General features: G+C 41.7%; 1 protein-coding gene across 1 annotated transcript in view; it reads right to left on the reverse strand.

The window, feature by feature from the left end:
* Positions 1–2,719: 2,719 nt before the first annotated feature.
* The window catches only part of SLC9A6 (solute carrier family 9 member A6), a 32,890-nt gene continuing 13,672 nt past the window's right edge, over positions 2,720–21,937 (reverse strand). The window contains exons 7-16 of the mRNA XM_043492087.1: positions 17,779–17,920; positions 16,770–16,875; positions 16,297–16,385; positions 15,999–16,112; positions 14,156–14,267; positions 13,382–13,535; positions 11,422–11,452; positions 9,631–9,710; positions 7,813–7,918; positions 2,720–6,987 (exon numbers count right to left, since the gene is read on the reverse strand). Coding sequence (XP_043348022.1) covers positions 6,712–6,987; positions 7,813–7,918; positions 9,631–9,710; positions 11,422–11,452; positions 13,382–13,535; positions 14,156–14,267; positions 15,999–16,112; positions 16,297–16,385; positions 16,770–16,875; positions 17,779–17,920 — 1,210 coding nt within the window. The 3' untranslated portion in view covers positions 2,720–6,711. The remainder of the gene's footprint in view (positions 6,988–7,812; positions 7,919–9,630; positions 9,711–11,421; positions 11,453–13,381; positions 13,536–14,155; positions 14,268–15,998; positions 16,113–16,296; positions 16,386–16,769; positions 16,876–17,778; positions 17,921–21,937) is intronic.

Below are 21,937 nucleotides of genomic sequence, written 5' to 3' on the forward strand. Positions count from 1 at the left end.
GCAGACAGATATGGAATAATCTGCCTCCACCTTTACATCTCCTCCAAAACTCTAAAATGATCTAAGAGATTTAAGATCTCTTCCTGAATGTGTTGTCATAACTCAATATTCTTGCCATCAGTATAAATGATCAATCCCTTTTTGAATCTTGTTACATTTTTGGTCTCAATGACATCCTGAATTTGTGACCATTTAATTTCATTACAAGTTTCCTCTTGTTTGCATTATGAGACAAGTAGAACAGGAGTTCCTGATCTATCTTCTCTAGACCATTCATTATTTTATATGCTCTTTTCATGTCTACTTTCTAAGGCAAGCAACACCAGTCTTTACAGTGAGTCAGAGTCCTGGATTAAAATTTATTTCCTTATGGTTTACACTTAAGTAAACATTTGAATTCTCAAAATGTGATTGCACACTTTGAAAGCCAGAGTATCTCGTTTTCCATTATGAATGCATTAACAACCACCTTAGGAGATCAGTGGGAGGATGCATATGGTTATTTCCTTGTAACTGTCCTATTCTGTACCTGTTATACTGTGACACATAGTTATTTTATGTGCATTATAAAACTCTTAACAAGCCTGTCCCTTATATAATGCCACCAGATACTGTGAGCACTGATATGCTATATAAAGGTTATAGGCATGAAGTAAATCTGCAAGTATCTTTCTCTTTGAATACAGGCTTTTGTATTTTTCATCCGAGTTTAATGCCCCTCTAAATAACTTGAATAAGTTTACATGTAATAAATAGTGACGTTAACATTTGTAACCCGTTTTCCTTGTTAGGTTAGTGCGAATCAAACTGAGCAGCTGAGTGTATGGTCACTATTCAGCTGTACACATTTCTGCAGAGAAAAGGAACTTGCTTGAAGATTTCCAGGCTGCTCCAAAGGCAAAATGTGACTTTGGGCAAGCAGTTCTTGTCTCTGGGGCTTGTGAGAAGCATTCTAAGCTGCTTGCAGGCTGCAGTCAGTGGCTGGTGACTCACCATCACAGAGGAGAATCAACAAGGCTTCAGAAAATACAAATTAGATGTCTCCTTTGCTGAGTGCAGGGTTCTAGTCATGAACAGGGAAAGGATGAAAGCTACATAGTTTCCATCGCCTCTTCACCATTAGATATTATACAGCCACAGTTTAAAAAGAAGACATCACCTGACTAAGTCATACATTTTTACACATGAACAACGATACACTGATTCATTTACCTTCCTCAGTCCCTGTGGGTTAGTGTTTTACAGAAGAGTAGATTTATTTAAGAAGAGAACAGGTCCGTTGTTTTGTCTACACAACAGAACAACTGCTTTAATATCTTCACAGGAAGTGAGATAGCATGCCGCCAGGTTGGATGAATCAGCCCTGTAGATCTCCAGCAGAGAGTGCTTCATATACACCCGTAGAGAGGGGGCTCATGAAGTGCTTTTCCAGGACATGTGCCTTACATGCTGCGACGCAGTACTGGGTCATGACCCACGGACTGAAAAACACTGCTGAGGCTAGCAGCTAGAGCCTCAAGCCTGCAAGTCCCAGCAGCTAGCCAGGAGTGCTCTCTAGCTCCCATAGTCCATGCTAGCAGCTGCCCTATCTGAGGTGCTACCCTCCTGCAGCCCTCTAGGAACCCAGTCCTCTCCTTTGAGCTCCCTGCAGTAACTGAAATACTCTGCCTTGAAGCTCCCTTTTATGTGGACCTGCTAGGCCTTGATGGGCTGTTCTTCACAGCCACTCTCCTATTGCACAGCCTGTCCAGGCTGCTTTTAACCCCTTTTCTGCCAGTGTGGGGTGGACGCCTCATCACACTGCATACAAATTTAGGCAATAGGCAGTCAATGAAGATTTATGAATGGCAGAGGGCTACAGAGAATAAGGGATTTTCAGCCATTAAAAACTCCAAAGTTAGGTGCTCATCTTGCTTTGGGAATGAGAACAACCCCCAAATTACATCTCTGAAGTTTCCATAACATCTTTCATGATGAAGGACCTTTAAGGCCTTAAACAGCAAACAGGAACCACTTCACCCAACCCCAAGCCACTCAGCTGGGGAACACGATGGCTGCTCCAACAGCACATGGCTTCACAAAACCGGGTAGGAGATGAAGTGGAGAGGAGAGTGGTCTCAAAATGCAGCTGCAAAGGGGAAATCTGGGCGAGCAGAATGTAATTAGAATTAAACCAGGATCCGGGGCTAACACCTGAATGGGGTCTTCAGAACCCACAGGTGGTCAGCCCCCTTGTTCTATGTTGTCTCTTACAGCAACACCTCCGGCAGCACCATGACCTCTAACTATATGGTAGAATCCTGATTGATTCAGTGCAGTCTACAGAGATACTATCGAATGACAACACTGCGACTTCCAGCTGTTTCTGAGTGCTGCGACGGCCACTTACCATATGACCAGTATTGTCCCATTGTTTCCTTGTGCTGTCTGTGGTATACATCTACTGCCTCTGATCTTATACAAAGATTGTCAACTCTTCCAGGCAAAGATGGTTTTATTGTTCTGGGTTTGTGCAGCACCAGCCATTCCCCACCCTAGTTACCTTCCGCATTCCAAAGTTGTATTGATGTTGGGACAGTCAAGTTGTGAACATCTTTTAACATTCCAACCTACTGCTCCAAATAGATTAGCTCTAATTGGAAAAAACCACATTATGCAATGTCAGTGGTTTATTACGTGGCTGTGAAAATTTCTTTTAACAATGCAAAAATGTCATGTTTTTGTTACAGGTTTTTATTTCCCTGTGAATTAAAGAAACACTACAGACTTATTCAAGGGAAAAAAAAAAAACTTTTTATAGGCCTAGAATCCTTCTTTAACAGTACAATGCAACAGTAAAAGATTTAATCAGCGTAAACAGAAGGTGCAATAATGATCATCAACTATCACAAGCCAATTGCACAAACACCACAACTACTGAAGTTAATGCCATTACTGGACAATTCAACAATACTAGTAGAAATCAAAACTTGATCAACAGTGCTTTTCCATGTGCAAAACCCAGATCAATTCAATTTACAGATGAGAGGATTCGCAAGGGGTGACATCTCTAAATCTTTATAAAAGCATTGTAAAATTGTGCATCTGGGGCTGTTTTACATACTTGGCAAAAGATCTACAGGCCTGAATGCCGTGTGCTAAGCGACAGGTGTCAGAGTCGCAGCCATGTCAGTCTGTATTCACAAAAAGAACAGGAGTACTCATGGCATCTTAGACACTAACAAATTTATTTGAGCATAAGCTTTCGTGAGCTACAGCTCACTTCATCAGATGAGCTGTAGCTCACGAAAGCTTATGCTCAAATAAATTTGGGTTAGTCTCTAAGGTGCCACAAGTACTCCTTTTCTTTCTGGGTGCTAAGCATTCACCACTTCCTTTGAAGTAAATGGAAATTGTAGGTTCTCAACACCACTGAAGATCAAGCCCTCTGTATTCCCCACTACAACAGAATAAAGGAAATAGTTTACTATTAAGTTCGAGCTGTTTCTATAAAGTCACTCTTGAATCTCAGCTTTGATTGATTCACTCATTCCATTTTTATTTTTAAAGCAGTCCTTATATTATGTTTAACACACAATATAATTCCTGACTACACAAAAATATACACACTAGAATATTTATCTAAAGTACTTCAATCATCAATTAAAATGTTAATTTACACCAAAAGCCTAGGACTGTAGTAATGTGTTGGCAATTCAAATACTGTAGCTAACGTATTAAAGTTGGAGAGAGGGAAACACATTAACACTGAATGCATCCGATGAAGTGAGCTGTAGCTCACGATAGCTTATGCTCAAATCAATTTGTTAGTCTCAAAGGTGCCACAAGTACTCTCTCTCTCTCTCATAAGATGGAACCAACATAGCTACAACAACACTGCAAACAATTTTCAGGAATGGTCCCTTAGGAACGTCTATGCAGCATGTGGGAGGGTGCTTCCCAATGCAGGTAGACAGACACATGCTAGCTTTCCAAAAACAGCAGCATGGCCACAGCGGCACAAACTGGTAGTACTGAAGGAGTCGGGCAGACTTGGACTGGGATCGCTAGCTGGAGCCATCCTGGCCACATTGCTAACGCATCTGTCTACTTGCATTGGGAAGCACCCTGGAAGCCGCAGTATAGACTTCCCCTTATAGGAATTCTATGCAGTAGGATTCTGATGGGATTGGAGTGATTGGGTATTTCTCCGCTGAAACTATTAAGTGGGCAAAGCTGGGGGTCTACAGTGCTCTGACAGCAGTGGATCCTCCACCGGGATAGATTAGGAAGCAATCTCAAATTGCTTTGAATATCTAGTAACTGAAGAAATCAGATGATGCGCTCTTATCAGAGGCATATCTGAACAATAGCTGTGTTTTCCACATTCTATGGTATCAGCGTGGATCTTTGTAAATTGAATTCACAGTCACCCAGCTTACAGAAGAAAAAACAGGAGGTAGTTATTTAACCTACCTCTTTTTAAAAAGGCAAAATAAAAAAAAATTTGATGTATAATGGTGCAGCAAACAAAAATCAACACATTAACTTTTTTTTTTTTTTTTTTTTTACTTTTTTTAAACACATGAAGTTAAGATACAGACATAATATAAAATTCACACTGCATGGAAACCCTGCATAGCAGGGAACAAACTGGCTAGCACTAAACAACAAATGGGTATGTTAACAGCTGAAACTGCCATTTACTAGGTGCAATGAAGATTCTTATTTCCTAAAATATAAATGCAGAATGTACACAGTTCTGGAGGAGTCCTACAGAAAAAACCTATACATTTTGCTTGAAGGGGGGGGAATTCTTGGAGATAGTTTAACTGGAAAAAATTAGTTCCGCTTCGGTAATTTTAAGGCAATGTTATTTAGACCTGAGAAAATGAGAAAAGCTAATTTTATTTTCTGAACTATAAATATACACTCAGTCAAAGTCTAAGTATTTCCTTATTTCTCCTCCCCTTTGCATGAACGTCCCACTCCACAAACAGTAGTGGGTAAACATCCAAAGAAAACTGCAATGGGGTCTCAGGTCCTAATCTCAATTCCAAGCAAAGTCAATGGGAGTTGTGAGTGCTCAGATACCTCTTAGGATCAGGTCCCGTGCTACCTTGAGGAAATGCGCTCTTGTTTTAACAGAGTGAATGCTAACTCTGAAATCAGCCTAGTGTGTGTATTCATGACTGTGAAAGGACTGGTTGATTGTGTGACTAAAAATAAATTAAAATTATGCACAGTTAAGTTCTAGGCTGGAACTTTTTTCTTGGGGAAAGCAAGAAATAAGAGTTCTCAGCTTCTTAAATTTTCACTGCACCTTTGGCCATTCCCATCATTGAAGAATAAATCCTAGTACACTAATGTGAAATAGCAAATTGTTCTGTGCTCTTCCTTGGAAAAATGTAAAAACATGGCAGCTCACAAACATTTATTATAAACCGTAAGAGACATGAAAATGAACCAGGGAGGAGAGTATAATAACTCCCTAGCATGCAGTGTATCAAACAAAGTGCAACAATTTCAACTAGACAGGAGGACAGACGACTCCCTTCCAGTACCACCTCATTTTCTAAATACCTCTTAAGAAATCTACATGTACAGTTTCAATTTACAACCTTTACACTGCCTGTTTGGATAGGTGTGACTCCGTGGTATAGCATGGACCCGCAGTACACTTGTACGTTAATTTAGTTTCCTCAATGACTAACTAGTAAAAGGACTTCAATCATGAGACATGGCCCCTTCCCAAAATTCAGAACTCAATCACCTCTTAAAAATGTTTGTTATCTCTAGAAAAGCTGTTTAAGACACACCTGAAATGCAAACTCACCAACGACAAAGCCTGTGCAATAAGCCTGATGCAGCTTGTGTGTGATCAATTCTTTCCCTCAAATATAACTGCAAAACACAAACTGTGAAGCTCTGTGCCCCCATCTGAAAAATCATACATCATGGTGACCCACCCTGGACCAGAGGACGGCTGGGAATAGCTTCTGCTGACGCCCCATTATCTAAACAGTGGCTTAGTAGAGTGGGTGAGTCACTTCAGAGCAAAATGCTCCCTTTCCTTCCCAGGAGCAAAGCATTCTGAGTCAATGATGCCTTATACCTCCTCCTGGCCTGGATAAATGGGGACCCCAGCTCAGATCCAAATACAGCAGTGCAGAGTACGGCTGGCTACTAAACCATCAGGCCAATCTTTGCGCAGAGATTTTGCCAATTTTATAATGTGTGTATTTGACAATCAGAGAGATGAGAGACCAAAACAATCATCATGTGACTAATAAGCAATTTACATCTTTAGCTGACACCTTCCTAACAACTCTAGGTAGAGCAAAGCAAAGGAAACATTTCATTTGTCATTCTGGTCTGTGTCAAGCTGAATTCTGAATGCTAACAGAGAAATCAGCCACTTTCCCTACCTAGCTGGGACCTAAGGCTATACATCACACCACTTGAAAAGAAGTCCATCATGTGCAAAAGATTATTATGCTAAAAACCAGTTTCTTTCTACACAGTGCAGTCAACATGGCTTTCAGCTTAAGAAACTGCAGCTTGCTCTTCACAAGCCATCTTGTAGAGAATATTTATATTCTTCTGGCACCATATAAATAATATTTATACAGCTTAGACATTCTGAGACATGCATTAGATTTTAGGTAGTACATATTTCTTCGTGATCACATATGCAGATATTATTGTCAATTAAATTGAGCAACATAAATCTTACGCTGGGCCATGTCTTGCACTATCTACCAAACTTGACGGAGGCTCAGAATCATCCATGGGAAGGACCAGGCGTGTTCCTCGTATTACAAGTTCATGGTCTCCAAATGCCAGCTCCCGATCCAATGCATCTTCTGAACTGTTTCCCACAATCCTCCTCGACGTGCCACCAGATGTGTTAGAATCAGCGTTCACAGTAGAATCCCCATATGTCAAACTGATATCTCCATCATTCAAAATAAGGTCGGAATCATCATCCTTCAGTTGCTCTTGATTCTGAATAATAAACAGAATCAAGAGTTTATTTGCTTATCGGTTTCTTATACATACAGCTAGAATTGGTCCCAAAGTCTGAGAACAACCAACAGACGAGAGGCAGTATCCAGTGATGGATTCTCCTTCACATCTCTGACCACGAAGTTGTGCCCTCAAAGACTTCCTCAATCCAAAGACACAGGCATAAGACATTAGCTTGACTGAGTGAGGACAACAAGTCCTCACGTCAGTGTTTCTTCTGAGCTGTCACTTCTCACTAAACTCTTGGTATGGACAGAGTCCATCATAAGAGGCTATCATTTACAACAGTTCACAAGTGAACAGATGCATTATGGGTACTAAGAACTGCTGGTGTCAGGATTCTATAAACAGTTTGACCCTGACTGACAATTTTCTGGTTTCTAATTCAATCCACCCACTGTGGGAAATGTCACAGTCACCACATGGTATGGAAGACACAACCACCTCCGAGGCCACAGTCACTTTGTGACCAATTATTTTCAGCTGTGAAGGCAAAATGCACAAGGGAGGTGTCTCATCTGCCAGACTAAGAGTCTGACTTTTCATAAAGCTCCCAGCGTCAGCTGTTTCATGGAGCAGGAGTCCCAAGATAGTTCCCAACAGTGACCCATGCGTTGGCAACACACTGTTGAAGTGAAAAAGCTGATGAATAAATACTTTTACTATATTCTATAACTTCAGATAACACATGAAAAACCCCAAAACATTGGACTTAAGGAATCAGTGTACATACTCCAGAAAGTAGACAGAAAGATAAATACATCCGATTCAGACCACACGGGAGCAGACTAGTACTACACTTACTTCATAAGCCTGAGGACTCGTCAAGCATCTGGCAACAGGTCCGCAGCAACTGGGCAGTGTTGTTGTGAGAGGAGGGCCACTGTGCGTCAACAGAGGCTTCAGATAGCTGTGGGGTGTGTTAAGGCAGAGATGGAGCATGGCTGTCTTTATAAATCAAAGTGCACAATGCCGTGGGGCAGAAATACGAAGCTGAGACAGGACACAAGATTTAAACATGTCTGTTGCTTAGGGAGCCAAGAAAGAGAACACAGCATCAAGCAGTCCTGCTGAGAACACAGCATCAAGCCACAGAGGCAAGAAGTCAGTCAAGTCTATGTCAGACCCTTTGCATTGCTGCCAATTCTGCTATTTGCTGTGCGTATCCCTTCTCACATGCTATAGCTGTTCTCTGGCGAGCTCTCCGGCAGACTGCCTCAGGACAAAATGTCACTTCATCTTCTATTTTCTGGGTGTGTTTAAGGGCAAACAGCAAAGGTTTTGGGTGGGATTTTCAAGAGTGCCTAAGGCATTGTCTTCACTAGGAAAGGAGGGGCATTCTTCACTCGTGTTAGCTGCTGCATGGAACTAAGAGGTAAAACAGTGACAAGGCAGTTAGATTGCACACAAGTTAGCAGGCCAAGGCAATCCCAAGGCTCTCCAAGTCTTTACCTTAGCTTCCTAACTCATGTGCAAACTACGAACCGCACCGTCTTCACTAGGATTTCATCTTGAGCCAGTTACTGCACATTAGCAGTAATTATTAGTTACTAAAAGAGGCAAGAACATATTTTTTTTTCCTAATGAAGTTGCACCCTGTGTGACTTAAGGAGCACAAGTTCCAATGGTTTTAAGTCCCTTTGTGCTTTTAAGTTACTTTGGAAAATCCCATCATTGGGTTAACAAAAGTGTTGGAGAGTAAAACCATGACAGGATTCCAAATCTAGTTCCGCACGCACATGCTGGAGCTTGGGCCCAGTTGTTTGCTCCTGCATGGTGCATTCACTTCCTTCCTACATGCTAGTCAGTAGTTTTCCCCCCCGCACAAAAAGCTGCAGCTGCTATTGGCACAGGCAGCACAGAGACCTGCTAATGCTCAGCAGAACAAGCTCAATGTTGAAACCATTGAGCTTCAACAAGCTCAATGTTGAAACCAGCCTTCTTCCCACTTCCTGCATTAAAGAATACAGAGCATTTTACAAGGACTATGGTGCTTCAACTAAAATACAGCAACCAGTTCCAAATATAATTTGTAAAGGAAATCCAGATATTTGGGACCATGCAAATCAAAGAAACAAGGAAACATGATTGCAACCAAATGAATGGGGAAACGAGTGTAATGAACATACCAAAACACAGTCCCAGTTAAACACCCTTTTCTAAAAAGGGCAACACCACCACTTTTCCAGAAGACAGCACCTTTTGTAAGAGCCTGGCAAATCACTTCACTATTAATTCATTGCGATGCTTTAGGACAAACAAGACAGGCACAGCACAAATTCAGAATGTTTTAACAGGATAGGAAAGGGCTGAGAAGAGCCTCTGAACTTATTACTGGACTCTTGCCACAAGAACGATATACACACATGGAACTTAAATAATTCCATATTGTGATCCTTGTCGTGAGCCTGGCTTTGAGACGAGCCATTCTTCTAAAACTGTGGGTGGTAAGAGTTGGACAAATTCTCACAGGTGCAGACATTATAAGAAGTAAAGAAGAACAATGGATCAGTTAATTCTGGCTACTCCTCTCCCAGGGGACAAAGCATACTCTGAGTTAACAGGGTTAATCAGATGAGCCAGATTCTGGCTCTTACGTGTTCTTATTTCCATTAAGGATACTTGTGATCAAAGTTGTACCACAGTCTGAACAGCCAGGCACTTTCCGCTTTCGTACTCCTCCTTTCACTTTCTGGGGCACCCTGCAACAGAGTCATAAGTTAAACAATAACTGCACAATGCAATTCTCTCTCTCTAGGATCCAGATCGGCATGAAAACCCATTATTCTGATTATATGTGTATGTCGAGGAAGAGGGGTTTGCCAGCTTTTTCACAGCACCTTAATTCATTATTCTCTAACACACACACACATCTTTTGACAGTCATGTAACATCCTTGTGGTGCCTTCAGCAATTGTTTACATGGCAATATAATACTAATGAGGTATTTCATCGGAAGCTTCTTTTAACACAGTTTAGCAAGCAGAAATAAGAAGGTGCAGCCTGTACCATGTGACCAGCCAACAAGTCTCTGCATTAGAGGTGTTAGTACTGCTCAGCCTCAGAGCCCACTTCTTTCCACCACCTTTCCAGAGCAAACCTCAGTCCTGCAACAGTTTGAAGTGGAATTACACATCGTGCCCAATGGAAGTGGAGACTTCCCTCCCATTCCCTTCCCCTTTGTCTAATGTTATTTGTCCCTATAACAGAGCCAACTTGTTGGGGCAGAGGCCATGTTTTTTAATGCCCACCAGTGCAGTGTGCTACTTTTGAAAAATCAAGCAGCTGAACACAGAAAACATCTAATCCATTACAGTATTTGCTACTCAAATGGCGTCATTTCTTAAAGAAGAGATTTTTATATGCAGATGCTTCACATGGATTCACCGTTTTTGCCACCTGAACAACAATATCTCAAACTCCTTCAGTTTAGAAATGGGTGGCTTATGGCATTCAGATATTTTTCCTTCAATCAAATATTTCAGAAAAGTTTGGCTTGCAGACTGATGGGTCTGGGCTCCTCCCAACAGTATCTTAGTAATCAAAGAGAACAGAGTACCCCCCCCCCCACAGATCTTATTATGCATGGGATCCTCACAAGCAGAACCCCAGTGATTTCAGTGAGAACTCCAAATACAGAGCAGCTCAAGCCCCAACGGTGCAGGTGTCACACCCACCAGGAGAACAGTTGCATGCTATTTTATCAGAGCACACTTTAACAACTCTGACTGGGCACTGCATGAGTCTTCGTCTTAGAGTGTAAGTACTTCCTGTTTTACAAAATAAACAAATGCAGCAAGGCAACAGAGGTGCGAACAAACAGTAGTGTGCGACAACCCAAGGATTAAGAATAGCACGGCAGGCACAGAAAAGAAGATATCATCAAAGGAAACTGCTGGAAAGTGTTACATGCTGGGATAAAGAAGAGGAAGAGTTTAAGTATTATTAAAGATCAAACACCTCAGAAGCAGGAAAATTAGGGTTCTGGTCTTAAAACCCAGTCACACTCCAACTTTAGGGCACCCTATATATAGCATGTCTTGAAAATCAAAATAAAATGTGTAGAGACTTTTTGGTTCCCATGCTTAAGTTTAGAAAAGGTTTTTTTTCAGCACGAGGAGAGAGGAACTATACCAGGGAACAGATGGAAGTGACAATATACAGAGTGTTGTGATGCTTTTCCCACTACCTTCTTTTAGGTTTAGTCATCTTAGATATGTCCCTTCTTTCATATCTTCATCGAATGGTACTAAAAACCTCCACCTACCCCAGGGCTGGAGTGGAAGAGACAAAGAGTACTCGGATATACATGTAAACCACTCACGTGGTTCTATGTAACCTTCTGCCACCAGACATGTGGTGCAAGTCCCTAGATCAAGGTTCATATGAAAGCAGTTAAGGAACAATATTTACCAAGTGTTCTTGATCCGAATCTACACCGACCCTGTGGAGGAGAACAAAAGGAAATAGTTAGCGCTAACACAAACAATCCCACAGACATGTATGACAGTCTGTGGAGGCGCTCTCTTTTAGGTTTGGATCCACAGCAGGTTAAGTTCATTCATCAGCTTTTCCTATCAGAGGGGTAGGGTCAGATTTGGCTCCAGTCATATGAGAGAGACTGCCCATAATGGACAAATGTTTATTCGCATCACAAGCCTCTCAGAATTTCCAGCTTCCACACACTGTTCAGCCACCCCCCCTCCCACCAGGCCTGGATTAGCACCAATCATAGCAGCTCAGGGCTGATGTCCATCGATGTCCCTATTCAGAATGGCACTTAAAGCACCTGCTTAATTTTAAGCACATGCTTAAGTCCCACTGAAGATTATATAGCTGTGCCATGTGCTTCAATGTTTTCCTGAACTGGCGCCAGGGCTGTGCGAGGAAATGGGTCTGACGTGCATGTACTGAGCATGGTTCCAGAGCATGCTAACACACCTCACTCGCAATATTCAAAACTCAGCCCTCTCTCCCTGCAAGTGTGCTAATAGCGCTGTCTGAGTACAAGTAAATGTGTTCAGAGGCCATGGTTACAACACACAGAACTATGTGGGGGTGTCAATAATCATGAATATGATCCTAGAAAAAGCTGTCCAATGTACCATGCCTGTTTTTTGCTCTCACAAGGGGTGGGACTCAGCAGAAGAGCACTGGAAGGGGAGGGTGAAGTGTGCTCTCCCCAGAGGTGAAGTGTGCTCTCCCCATTGGAAGGGGAGGGTGAAGTGTGCTCTCCCCAACTGACACTGGCTGGCCATCCCTCACAGGAACACTAACTGCAGAAGTCACTCGGCCTTTTGCAAGTGTATCTTTGGCTCCTTTGAAAAACTCTGGCGGTGTAGTACTTCTAGTATTCCATCCAGTGGTGGGTGGGGAAGGAAACATGGTAGATGCCCAAGATAAAGTGACTGAGGTGTTTTGATGACTCCATCTGGACTGGCCTTAGTTGTGGGCAGGGTTTATGAAAATGAACCTGCGCATTAATGCCCAAGGGTAACCACCATCAGGAATACCTTATTTCAGAACCCAAGTTACGTATTGTTTCCACTTTGCTACTGAATATTTGCCAGCTACCACAGTATGTATCTACAGCGACACCCATTGGTGAAGAGGATTCATTTCACATGCAAAGATTGAACTGCTTTTTTTTGCGTGGAAGTAAAAAAAAAAACAAACAAACCAGGATTCCAGGCTTTATTCAGTTTTTTGTATTCTCATTTGAAAGGGCTGGAACATTTTCAGACTCTCAGTAAAATGAATGGCAGTTCTCCAAAGGTTGGCTCCTCTGCACACCCATGCCTTTTGGTTTGGTGGCTCTGCTGGGAGGCACCCAGCGTGTATATTCAACGCACCCAAACATTTCTGGTGTCATCACTTGATGCAGAAGCCATGGACACAAGAGGGTGTGTGCGCATATACAGGGCATCACAAAAGGAAGCATCTACCCTCCTTAAAAATCCTAAATTCTGCGTGTTTGGGAGAACAGTGGTAGAGAGGAAAAAAAAGGAGATGGGTTTCTTTGATCTCCCCATCCTCCACACCTGTGAAAAACTCTTACAGGCTATAGGATCCCGATGCTTAAACAGCACTTACTGCTGAATCTCAGCCAGCAGACAGTTTAAAGTCCACAGCTGAAGGTGGCTGCCTCCATGGAAACAGATGTCAGATTGCCATAATGGGATAAGGGGATTAGAAGAGAAGACTGTTTCAGCTCTAAGGCCCAACTGTGAGATTCCAGAGTGGGGAAATCACAGAGACTTGCACCTTGGAAGGAACCAAATAATACTGAGTCCTGCTATAATACTGCACAGGATTCCAGGGGGATCACTGCATTCTAGGAAAAGAGAGGATGGGGGACAAAGGTCTCACTCACCTGATATGCAGGCAAGATAACATGGCTGTAGTGCCACCGCCAAAAACCCAGACGGTGAAAAACACAATGAGGAGTGTTGTGCTGAACATCATCTGTCTAGCATAGGTGGCAGTGTCTCGAATGGCCAAGGCAAAAGCCATAGCACCTCGCAATCCTGAGAGGAAAGGCAAAGAGGTGAACTCCAGCAGCCTCATGAAATCTGCAACCCATGATGGTTTCCACTGTCTATCTCCAGGTTTCTACAATTCCTAAACAGGGGCTTATTTAATCTAAGATGCATACCATTGGCATCCTACAATCCTCTCCCTAGACTAAACATGTCCATTATGCCTGCCAGGTTACTCTTGGCTGCAATCAAGTTCTCATCATCTTTTGCATTCTAGAGCACCAGCCACTGGAGGATCTCAAAGTGCCCTGATGAGCTGAGTGAAGCTGGCATTACAATCCCTATTTTAAAGATGAGGAAAACAAGCAGTGAGGGGTCAAGTGTTTTGCCCAAAGTCACAGCTGGTCCATGGCAGAGCTAAGAATGTATCCTGACCCCTTAAGCGCTACACCATTTTGTATGTCACAGAGAAGAACTGTACTCAAAATGGATACATTTTTACTAACTAGCTAGGATGTGGATATCTGAGGTGAGGCTCTGGTTTCACTTGTAGCCCAGATGAGTTTAAAGTTGGAGAAAGAATGTTTCAGGCTGTTCAACAGGGTGGTTACTCATGCATTCATGAAAGGGAGTGGCAGGGAAGAGACACAGGGACAGGGGTAACATACCGGCAAACATCATCATGTGCTGGAGATTTGTTCCAATCTTGTTTCTTCTCCCCAAATTAAGTAAAAAGGACAGGGGATATATATTAGCAGCTCTTCCCAGGAAGATGGCAAGCTACATTTGTACACACATTAAGGATATTTTTTTCTTCAGTTCATTTCCCACTATATCCTACATCTGCATTCAAAGTCAATTTCTATTGTACACCAGGATTCTTAAGAAACTTGAAAAGTGTCCCATCCATTGCAATTAATGGATAGTAACCCAGCTTCAGGTGCTCTGATATCCCGGTGAGGGGCAAAGTACAATCTTATCTAAGCAGAATCCAGGACTGCAGTTCAAGATAATCATAAAGAGACAAGTATAAACAAAAGAAACAAGACAAAGAATACAGGGCAAATTACGTAGCAGGGAAGAGGGGGGGGAAATCACTAGTTCTCCATTCCACTCCCTCCTCTCCAGCTCATGTTCAACCTCAAAAACTATTAGCTGCATGTATGTCAACTAGCAACTTTATCATCCTCAGGGACCTTTCTGGAGTTCAAGGTATCCCAACTACAGCTCTGCTCAAGTCACACTCCCAAGGGTACCAGATTTCCAAGCTTTGCTGGAGTTTGAAAGACACATGCTCTACAGAAGAGACAGTCCCTACAGATTATCCTGTGAAATAAAAGAGTCCAGTTAGCAGGGAATACTCTCACACAGTTTCCACAGCCTTGGAGATCCAACCCCTTCACATTTTTGCCTTTCCCTTTTAAACTGTATCTTTTAATACTGATATCCTCCAGGGTAACAATAACCTTGAAGCCAGATTCCAGTTCTGCCTACAACAACATGCAAAAATCCTTCCAGCTTTTTTTTTCTTTCCCGAATGTCATGAATTACATGAGACACATTTTCATCATATTGCTCATGAATGTCCCCGTTCCCTAAGCCAGTTTCCACTGCAGGGGCACAATATACTGCTCTTGTCTATTTCCCCAGACAGGACTTCTTTGCTTTCCATCCCCTTGGCACATTAGCACAGCCTTGCAAAAAATCATGACCATTTACCACACCTGCCACAGTATCTATTCTCCAACCTTCACAAGGAAAAAGCTAATGATATTTTACTCATCCATCAAAAATAAGTGACTCAACCCAGGCAAACGGGAGAACACAATTTTACAAGGCTATACTGGTTTCCCTATATTCCCATACTGAACTCCTCACAACCCTCACTCTTTGTTCTGAGACACCCAGATTCCCTTTTATTTGTCTGAGCACAAGCCCCTGGTCTGCATTAGCACTAGCCCATGCAGAACAGCAAAGCCTTTATCGCATTACTTGTAGGCATCAGCTCACACTTTCATGCTGCTGATTTGAGAGGAATTTTTCAGATATTAGCCAAGTTTAACAGTCGATCCTGATCAGCAGAGAAAGTCAGATGTAAATGGTTTGTTCTACCTGGAAGTGTTCCACCTTGCAAAACCACTAGTTTTGCTTAGTATCACAGGAACACGTGATCACCCTTAGTTCCTCAATAGCACCATTTACAATTCAATGCAGAGTTTCAGGCTGAGGTGGTTATAAAATCCACTGACAAGGAATAAAGTAATACACACAAAAGTTTGGCAAAAGCAGAGATTGACATCTTTAAAAATCATCAACAGAGACAAAAATGCACATGGGCTTGTCTATGGAGACAGGTAGTGTGCAGTAAACTGGGGTGTGTATCTACAGCACACTCACATGCTATGCACTAACTGGCTGTGTGAACCATGTTTATGCACCAAATGCTCCCTACTACACCCTGACCTATTCCTGCCTGAAAGGCTCACTAAATTGGGTTGCTCCAAAGGATACAAAGGCTCCCACTATAAACGTAGGGTTGAAGTCATGATTCTGGAAGGTGAACAACGTGAGTCCCATATAGGAAAAGATGAAATTTTCTGCCAAGAAATTCAGAAGCTCGAACAGCTAAAAAAAAAATAAACATAGTTAATTAACTTGCAATAAGACAAAGGTGCTCTCCTGCCTGAAAAAATACATCCACAAAAGTGATTTTTTAGTAAAAGCCAGGCACATTCAGAAAACCCAACTAGTTCTTGCAAAGGAGAGAGAAAAGTGAATTTGGTATTCACAGAGGTTGAACGGTTCTTACCTGTTTAGTTCTATGCTGAGACTCTGTAGACAAGTTGTTATACGTATAATGGGCCTGGGTGATTCCACAGAACAACACTGCTACCACACCTGGGGAACACAACGCCACATTAAAACTTTTGTATGTAAAATGGGAAACAGAGCGACTTATTTATATTTTATTGATTTTTATGCAATTATAACTTTTGCATTCCTTTCTTCTAGTCTTCTCTCCCAAGAGACTCTAATTAAATTTACACCATTTAAATTTGAAAAACACAACAAAAAACACTAGATTTTTTCCCCCTAGGCTACATAAGTTTTGTGCTGTAGTGTAAGTTACTTGATGGTGAATGAGATTATTGGCTGCACTAAATATATTTGAGCATAGGGAAGCCATTGAGTAGTTCAACACATATGTGCTATTGTGTGTCTCAGCTGTATGAATCCCTAACTCTCCTATCCATTCGTAGCAGCTAACACGCTGTATCCTACCTGTGAAACCACATGCTTCAGCAAGCAAGAACGTGCTCCAAGACATCAAGAAAAACAAACCGGTTTCCAGCAAGGGGAACTCACGGAGTTTGGTGAACTTGGTGACGTTGAAGACTGTTAAGGACAATATATTAACACAGCAGATTGTAGCTACACTATATGCAACAAATAAACAGGAAGACTCATGCTATAACTTATCTTCTGAGTATCAGACATTTATATTATTGTAGAGCCAAAACCTATCAGAACACATTTCCAAACAGCAAGGTGAGAAGCACAGAGACCCATACTAGCAGCAGGGCAGTGGCAGAGTAAGGACATAGCCCCTTCCGCTCCCCCCCCCCTTTTTTTTTTACACTGAGTTATAGTGGGAGCATATTCATTAACTTTAATAGCTGTTGGATCAGTCCTATGACAATTAACTTCACATAATCTTCAATCCAAGAATTGAGATGTAATATAAACTTGATTTAAAGAATTACAGAAAGCTTTCTTGATGACTCACTGTCCCCAACTTGGTAATATACATGGGCATTCATATTTCAGGTATACCTAAAATTACTACAGAAGTATTCATCTTCCCTTTAAAATGTTGATTGTGCCAGGTATATATATCAGGCTAGGTCCTGCTTGCCTGATTCACAGAAGAAGTCATACTGAATTTAACTCCCAATATATCTTTTGTAGAGCTATATAACAAGTGCAGGACTTAGATCAACTAAGCTGCAAGTTATGAACAATGGGTAGTATCTAAAATCTCCTTCAAATAAAATTAAGTGGTCTATATTAACTGTCCCAATGATATGTTTGTGATGTAGAAAGAAACTGCACATTGTAAGGAAATCAGACCGTGTTCTATACAATTGGTAACATGACATGGCTTCCCTCTAATCACACAACTTTAGTAGCTTTCGTTAAACTAGAACAGAAAATCATAAAGGCTTATGCTTATATGAAACACATTCTATAGCATGGAATACACTTTCTGAAATACCAGTGAAAAGGATATTAAAGCAGTGACTACTCCTGTAGCAGCTCCCATTGCAAAAGAGCCACTGAATATCCCAAGGAAGATGCCAATGGACTTAAACATTGCTGTGACATCAAACGTGTGGCTGTTGTCGCCCGCCGGCTGGTATGCTACGATTGAACTGGAAGAAATTAACACTCCTTAGTTTGGAAGGACAAGAAAGCTGTGTGGATTTGCATGTTAATCTAATGGCTGTTGCCATGGCTTCTACTGATGACGATCTTAAAAAGATGGAGAAACATGGGCTAAAAGGCAAAAAGGGGACTTCAAGTAGTGTGCTGAAGCCATGCTGTGACTGCACCTGACTTCTCAGCACACATCGCACCAACTCGAGGAATCAAATCAAGCTCTCACTGCAACAGGTACTTTTGGACCCACCTATTCTATTGGGTTTTGAGGAGGTTTATTCTACTGTTGTAACTTGCAGGTAGCCAGGAGGCAGGAGTCATTCCATGAGGATACTGACCCCTCACCACAGTCATCCAAGCTTTTGCCATTTCCATGCCACTCTGCTAAAATATGCTCTGCTTGGGGCTACCCTTAAAGCCCATGCTGGCATTTTAGCATAGTCCAGAATGTAGCAGCCCACCTGTTTCCTAGAGTGGGTAGTGAGAGCATATTACATCTGCGCTCTGTGAACTATGTTGGTTTCCCATCTATTCTGGGTACAATTCAAGGTACTGATTCTAAACTATAGTGCCCCTTATGACCCACCTTCTCTTGGACCCTATCTCCCTAAAGAGCACCATGACACCTGGGAACAGCCAAGGCACATTTACCAACAAGCCCAGATGTTCACTTCTGGGGACTGGCCATGAGAAGTTTCCAGGGAGGCGCCTAACTGTGAAACTTGCTCCTTCTGATGATATGCAATATCCCAAATTTAGTGACTCTCTCCTCAACCTGGTGCAAGCCACCTTTTTGGACACTAAGCTGTGAATGATTATTAGTTCATTTAAAATTGTTTGGCAGCATGGGAGGGGTACATGAAGGAGGGCTGTTTGTGATGCCCACTGTGTGAAGTTTAACTTAACAGGATGCTGCATCTATCTACGATGCCCAGACAACATGGAGATGGGCACATACAAATCAAACATACTATTCCTACTGTCATTTGCTGTCCCTGAAAGCATAGATTTTAAGATCAGACAAGATACAATCTGGCCTCATGCATAACATTGGCCATAGGACTTCCCTGCATTAATTCCTGCTTCAAGTCCAATAGCTGTGGTTGGACTAAAGCAGAGCTTTTTGAAAAACATCCAGTCTTGATTTTAAAATGTCTGGAGTTGGAGAATCCATCACCACTCTGCTAAGTTGGGCCAGTGGTTAATTACTTTCACTGTTAAAAATTTGCTCATTTCTAGTGTGAATTTGTCTAGTTTCAGCTTCCAGCCATTGGATCTTGTTTCTTTGCTAGACCGAAGAGCCCTCTATTACCAAAATTTTGTTCCCCTTGTAGTTACTTATAGACTGATCAAGTTACACCTTAACCTTCTCTTTCACAAGCTAAGCAGGCTGAGCTCTGTAAGTCTCTCGCTATGAAGTGTTCTCCAATCCTTTTATCATTCTTGTGGATCTTCTCTGAGCCCTTTCCAATTTTTCAACATCCCTCTTGATTTGGGAACACCATAACTGGACACAGTATTCCGGTAGTGATTGAACCAGTGCCAAACAAAGAGATAATATAACTTCTTTCCTCCTACTCAATGTCCCCTGTTTATGCATCCAAGGACTGCATTAGCCCCTTTGGACACAGCATCACACAGGGAGCTCATGTTCAGCTGATTATCCCCTATGACACCCAAATCATTTTCAGAGCCACTGATTCCCAGGATAGTCTCTCATTCTGTAAGCATGGGCTGCATTCTTTGTTCCTAGATATATGACCTTACATTTGGGTATACTGAAACATGTATTGTTTGCTTGTGCCCTGCTCGCTCTGTATTAGTGACCTGCCCTCTTCATTATTTACCACCTCCCGATCTTTGTGTTATCTGCAAACTTCACCAGTAGTGATTTTGTGTCTTCTTCCAGGTCTTTGGAATGCTAAATGGAGTATGGCCAAGAACTGATCCCAGCGGGACCCCACTACAGACACAACTGCTCAGTATGATTTTCCCTTTACAATTACATTTTGAGCCCAATCAGTTAGCCAGTTTTTAATCCATTAATGGGCGATGTGTTGATGTGTTCTAGTTCCTAAATCAAAATGTTGTGCAGTACCAAGTCAAATGCCATGCAGAAGTCTATCTTACATCAACACTATTTCCTTTAACAACCAAACTTACACTCTCATCAAAAAAAAGATAAAACCATAAACCTATGCTGACTGGCATTCAATATTACCCTCCCCTTTAATTCTTGATTAATCAAGTCCCATAGCAGCCGTTCCATTATTTTGCCTGGGATTGATATCAGGTTGACAGGCCTGTAATTACCCAGGTCAGACTGTTTACCCCTTTTAAATATTGGCACAACATTAGCTGTCTTCTAGTCCTTTGGAACTTCCCCGGGCTCCAAGACTTATTGAAAATGAGTATTAATGGTCTGAGAGCTTCTTCATCAGCTCTTTCAAAACACTTGGATGCAAGGTATGCAGACTGGATGACTTTAAAATGTCTAACTTCAGTGGCTGCTGCTCCTGAATTACTGTTGGAATGGAAACTATTTCATCAACATCATATGATAGGAATATATCATCTGGCTTTTTCCTAAATATAGGATTTTTTCCCCCGCATTATTACTGACAATTTTACCTTTTCCATCTAGTAATGAACCAATATTATTAATAGGATTCTTTTCCCTACTATACTTAAACTCCTTATTGTCCTTAATTCTGCTGGCCATAGATTTCACCTTGTATCCTCTTGCTTCCCTTATTAATTTTCTTCAATTCCTAATTTATATTCATTAAATCAACTTCCCCTTTTTCCCCATTTGTTTTATATATATATTTATAGCTGCTTTCACTTCCCCTCAAAGCCAGGCTGATTTTTTTTAACCAGCATAGCTTTCTGTCTCACTTGTGACATTTAGTAAAATATTCTTAAATAGCTCCCAATTATCATTCACATTATTCTGCTTAAATTCTTTCTTCAAGCTGATTTGGCTCAACATTGTTTTCAGCTTTGTGGATTTGATCCTTTAAAGCACCATATATTACTGGTTTGGATGTTATTCTATTTACACTTAACAGATGTAATCAAGTCATGACCACTTGTACCTAAACCACCACTAATTTTAGTTCTGTGATCAACTCCTCATTATCTGTCAAAATTAGGTTTGATACAGAGTTAGATCTACTATAGCATAATGGGGGCTCTGCCATGGCCACAAGCCCAGTATGCTGGTGGCACTCAACTCTCTCTCTCATTCTCAAATGATACAGCCAATCTCACTACTAAAATGCCAGGGGGCCTAGAGGAAATTGGCTCTTGGATGAAGACCGACCAGCTCACGCTGAATGCCAGCGAGAGCGAAGTGATGCGGATTGAAAAGAAAAGCTTTGAAGAGGTGGCCAAGACATTGTCGCAACCTTCCATTGAGGGTACACAGCTCTGTTTGTCAAAGTGGTGTGAAGGCTCAAGGGCCTGTGTGACTCCTCACTAAGCTTGGATGGCCAGGTGGCCATGCCCCATAAAGGGAGAAGTGCCAGAGACTCCATGACGCCCAATAGGGACTTCACTATTGATTTTCTATGGAAGGTGCTCAGATGATACCACGGTGATAGACAGCTTCAGTCTTTAGCAACAAGTATAACAACAGTGGCTTTGGCGATTTAAATGCCCCACATAGTTTCTGTCCACATTAAAACTTTAGTTAAACTGCAGTTTGTGGTTTTCTCCTGACTCACCACTTCAACAGATTCACATTATTACTGGATTGAATTTTAACAGTAAACTATCCAATTTAAGGCTTTTTAAAATGCATGCTACAGCACCCTATTCCAATGTTAATCTTTCCTTAGTTCTTTCCTAAGCAACATCAGCAAAATACATAAATGTTTAAAAAAAAACACCACTATGAATGCAGTCTTCCCACTTTTGTAACAGGGAAGTGAGAGCAGAATAGAATTTGCTTTTACAAAGCACCTTTCATGCAAGAAATGACTGAAATCGAAGTAGGTAATGCAAAT

This window comes from Dermochelys coriacea, chromosome 9, assembly GCF_009764565.3.
Source record: "Dermochelys coriacea isolate rDerCor1 chromosome 9, rDerCor1.pri.v4, whole genome shotgun sequence".
NCBI lineage: Eukaryota > Metazoa > Chordata > Testudines > Dermochelyidae > Dermochelys > Dermochelys coriacea.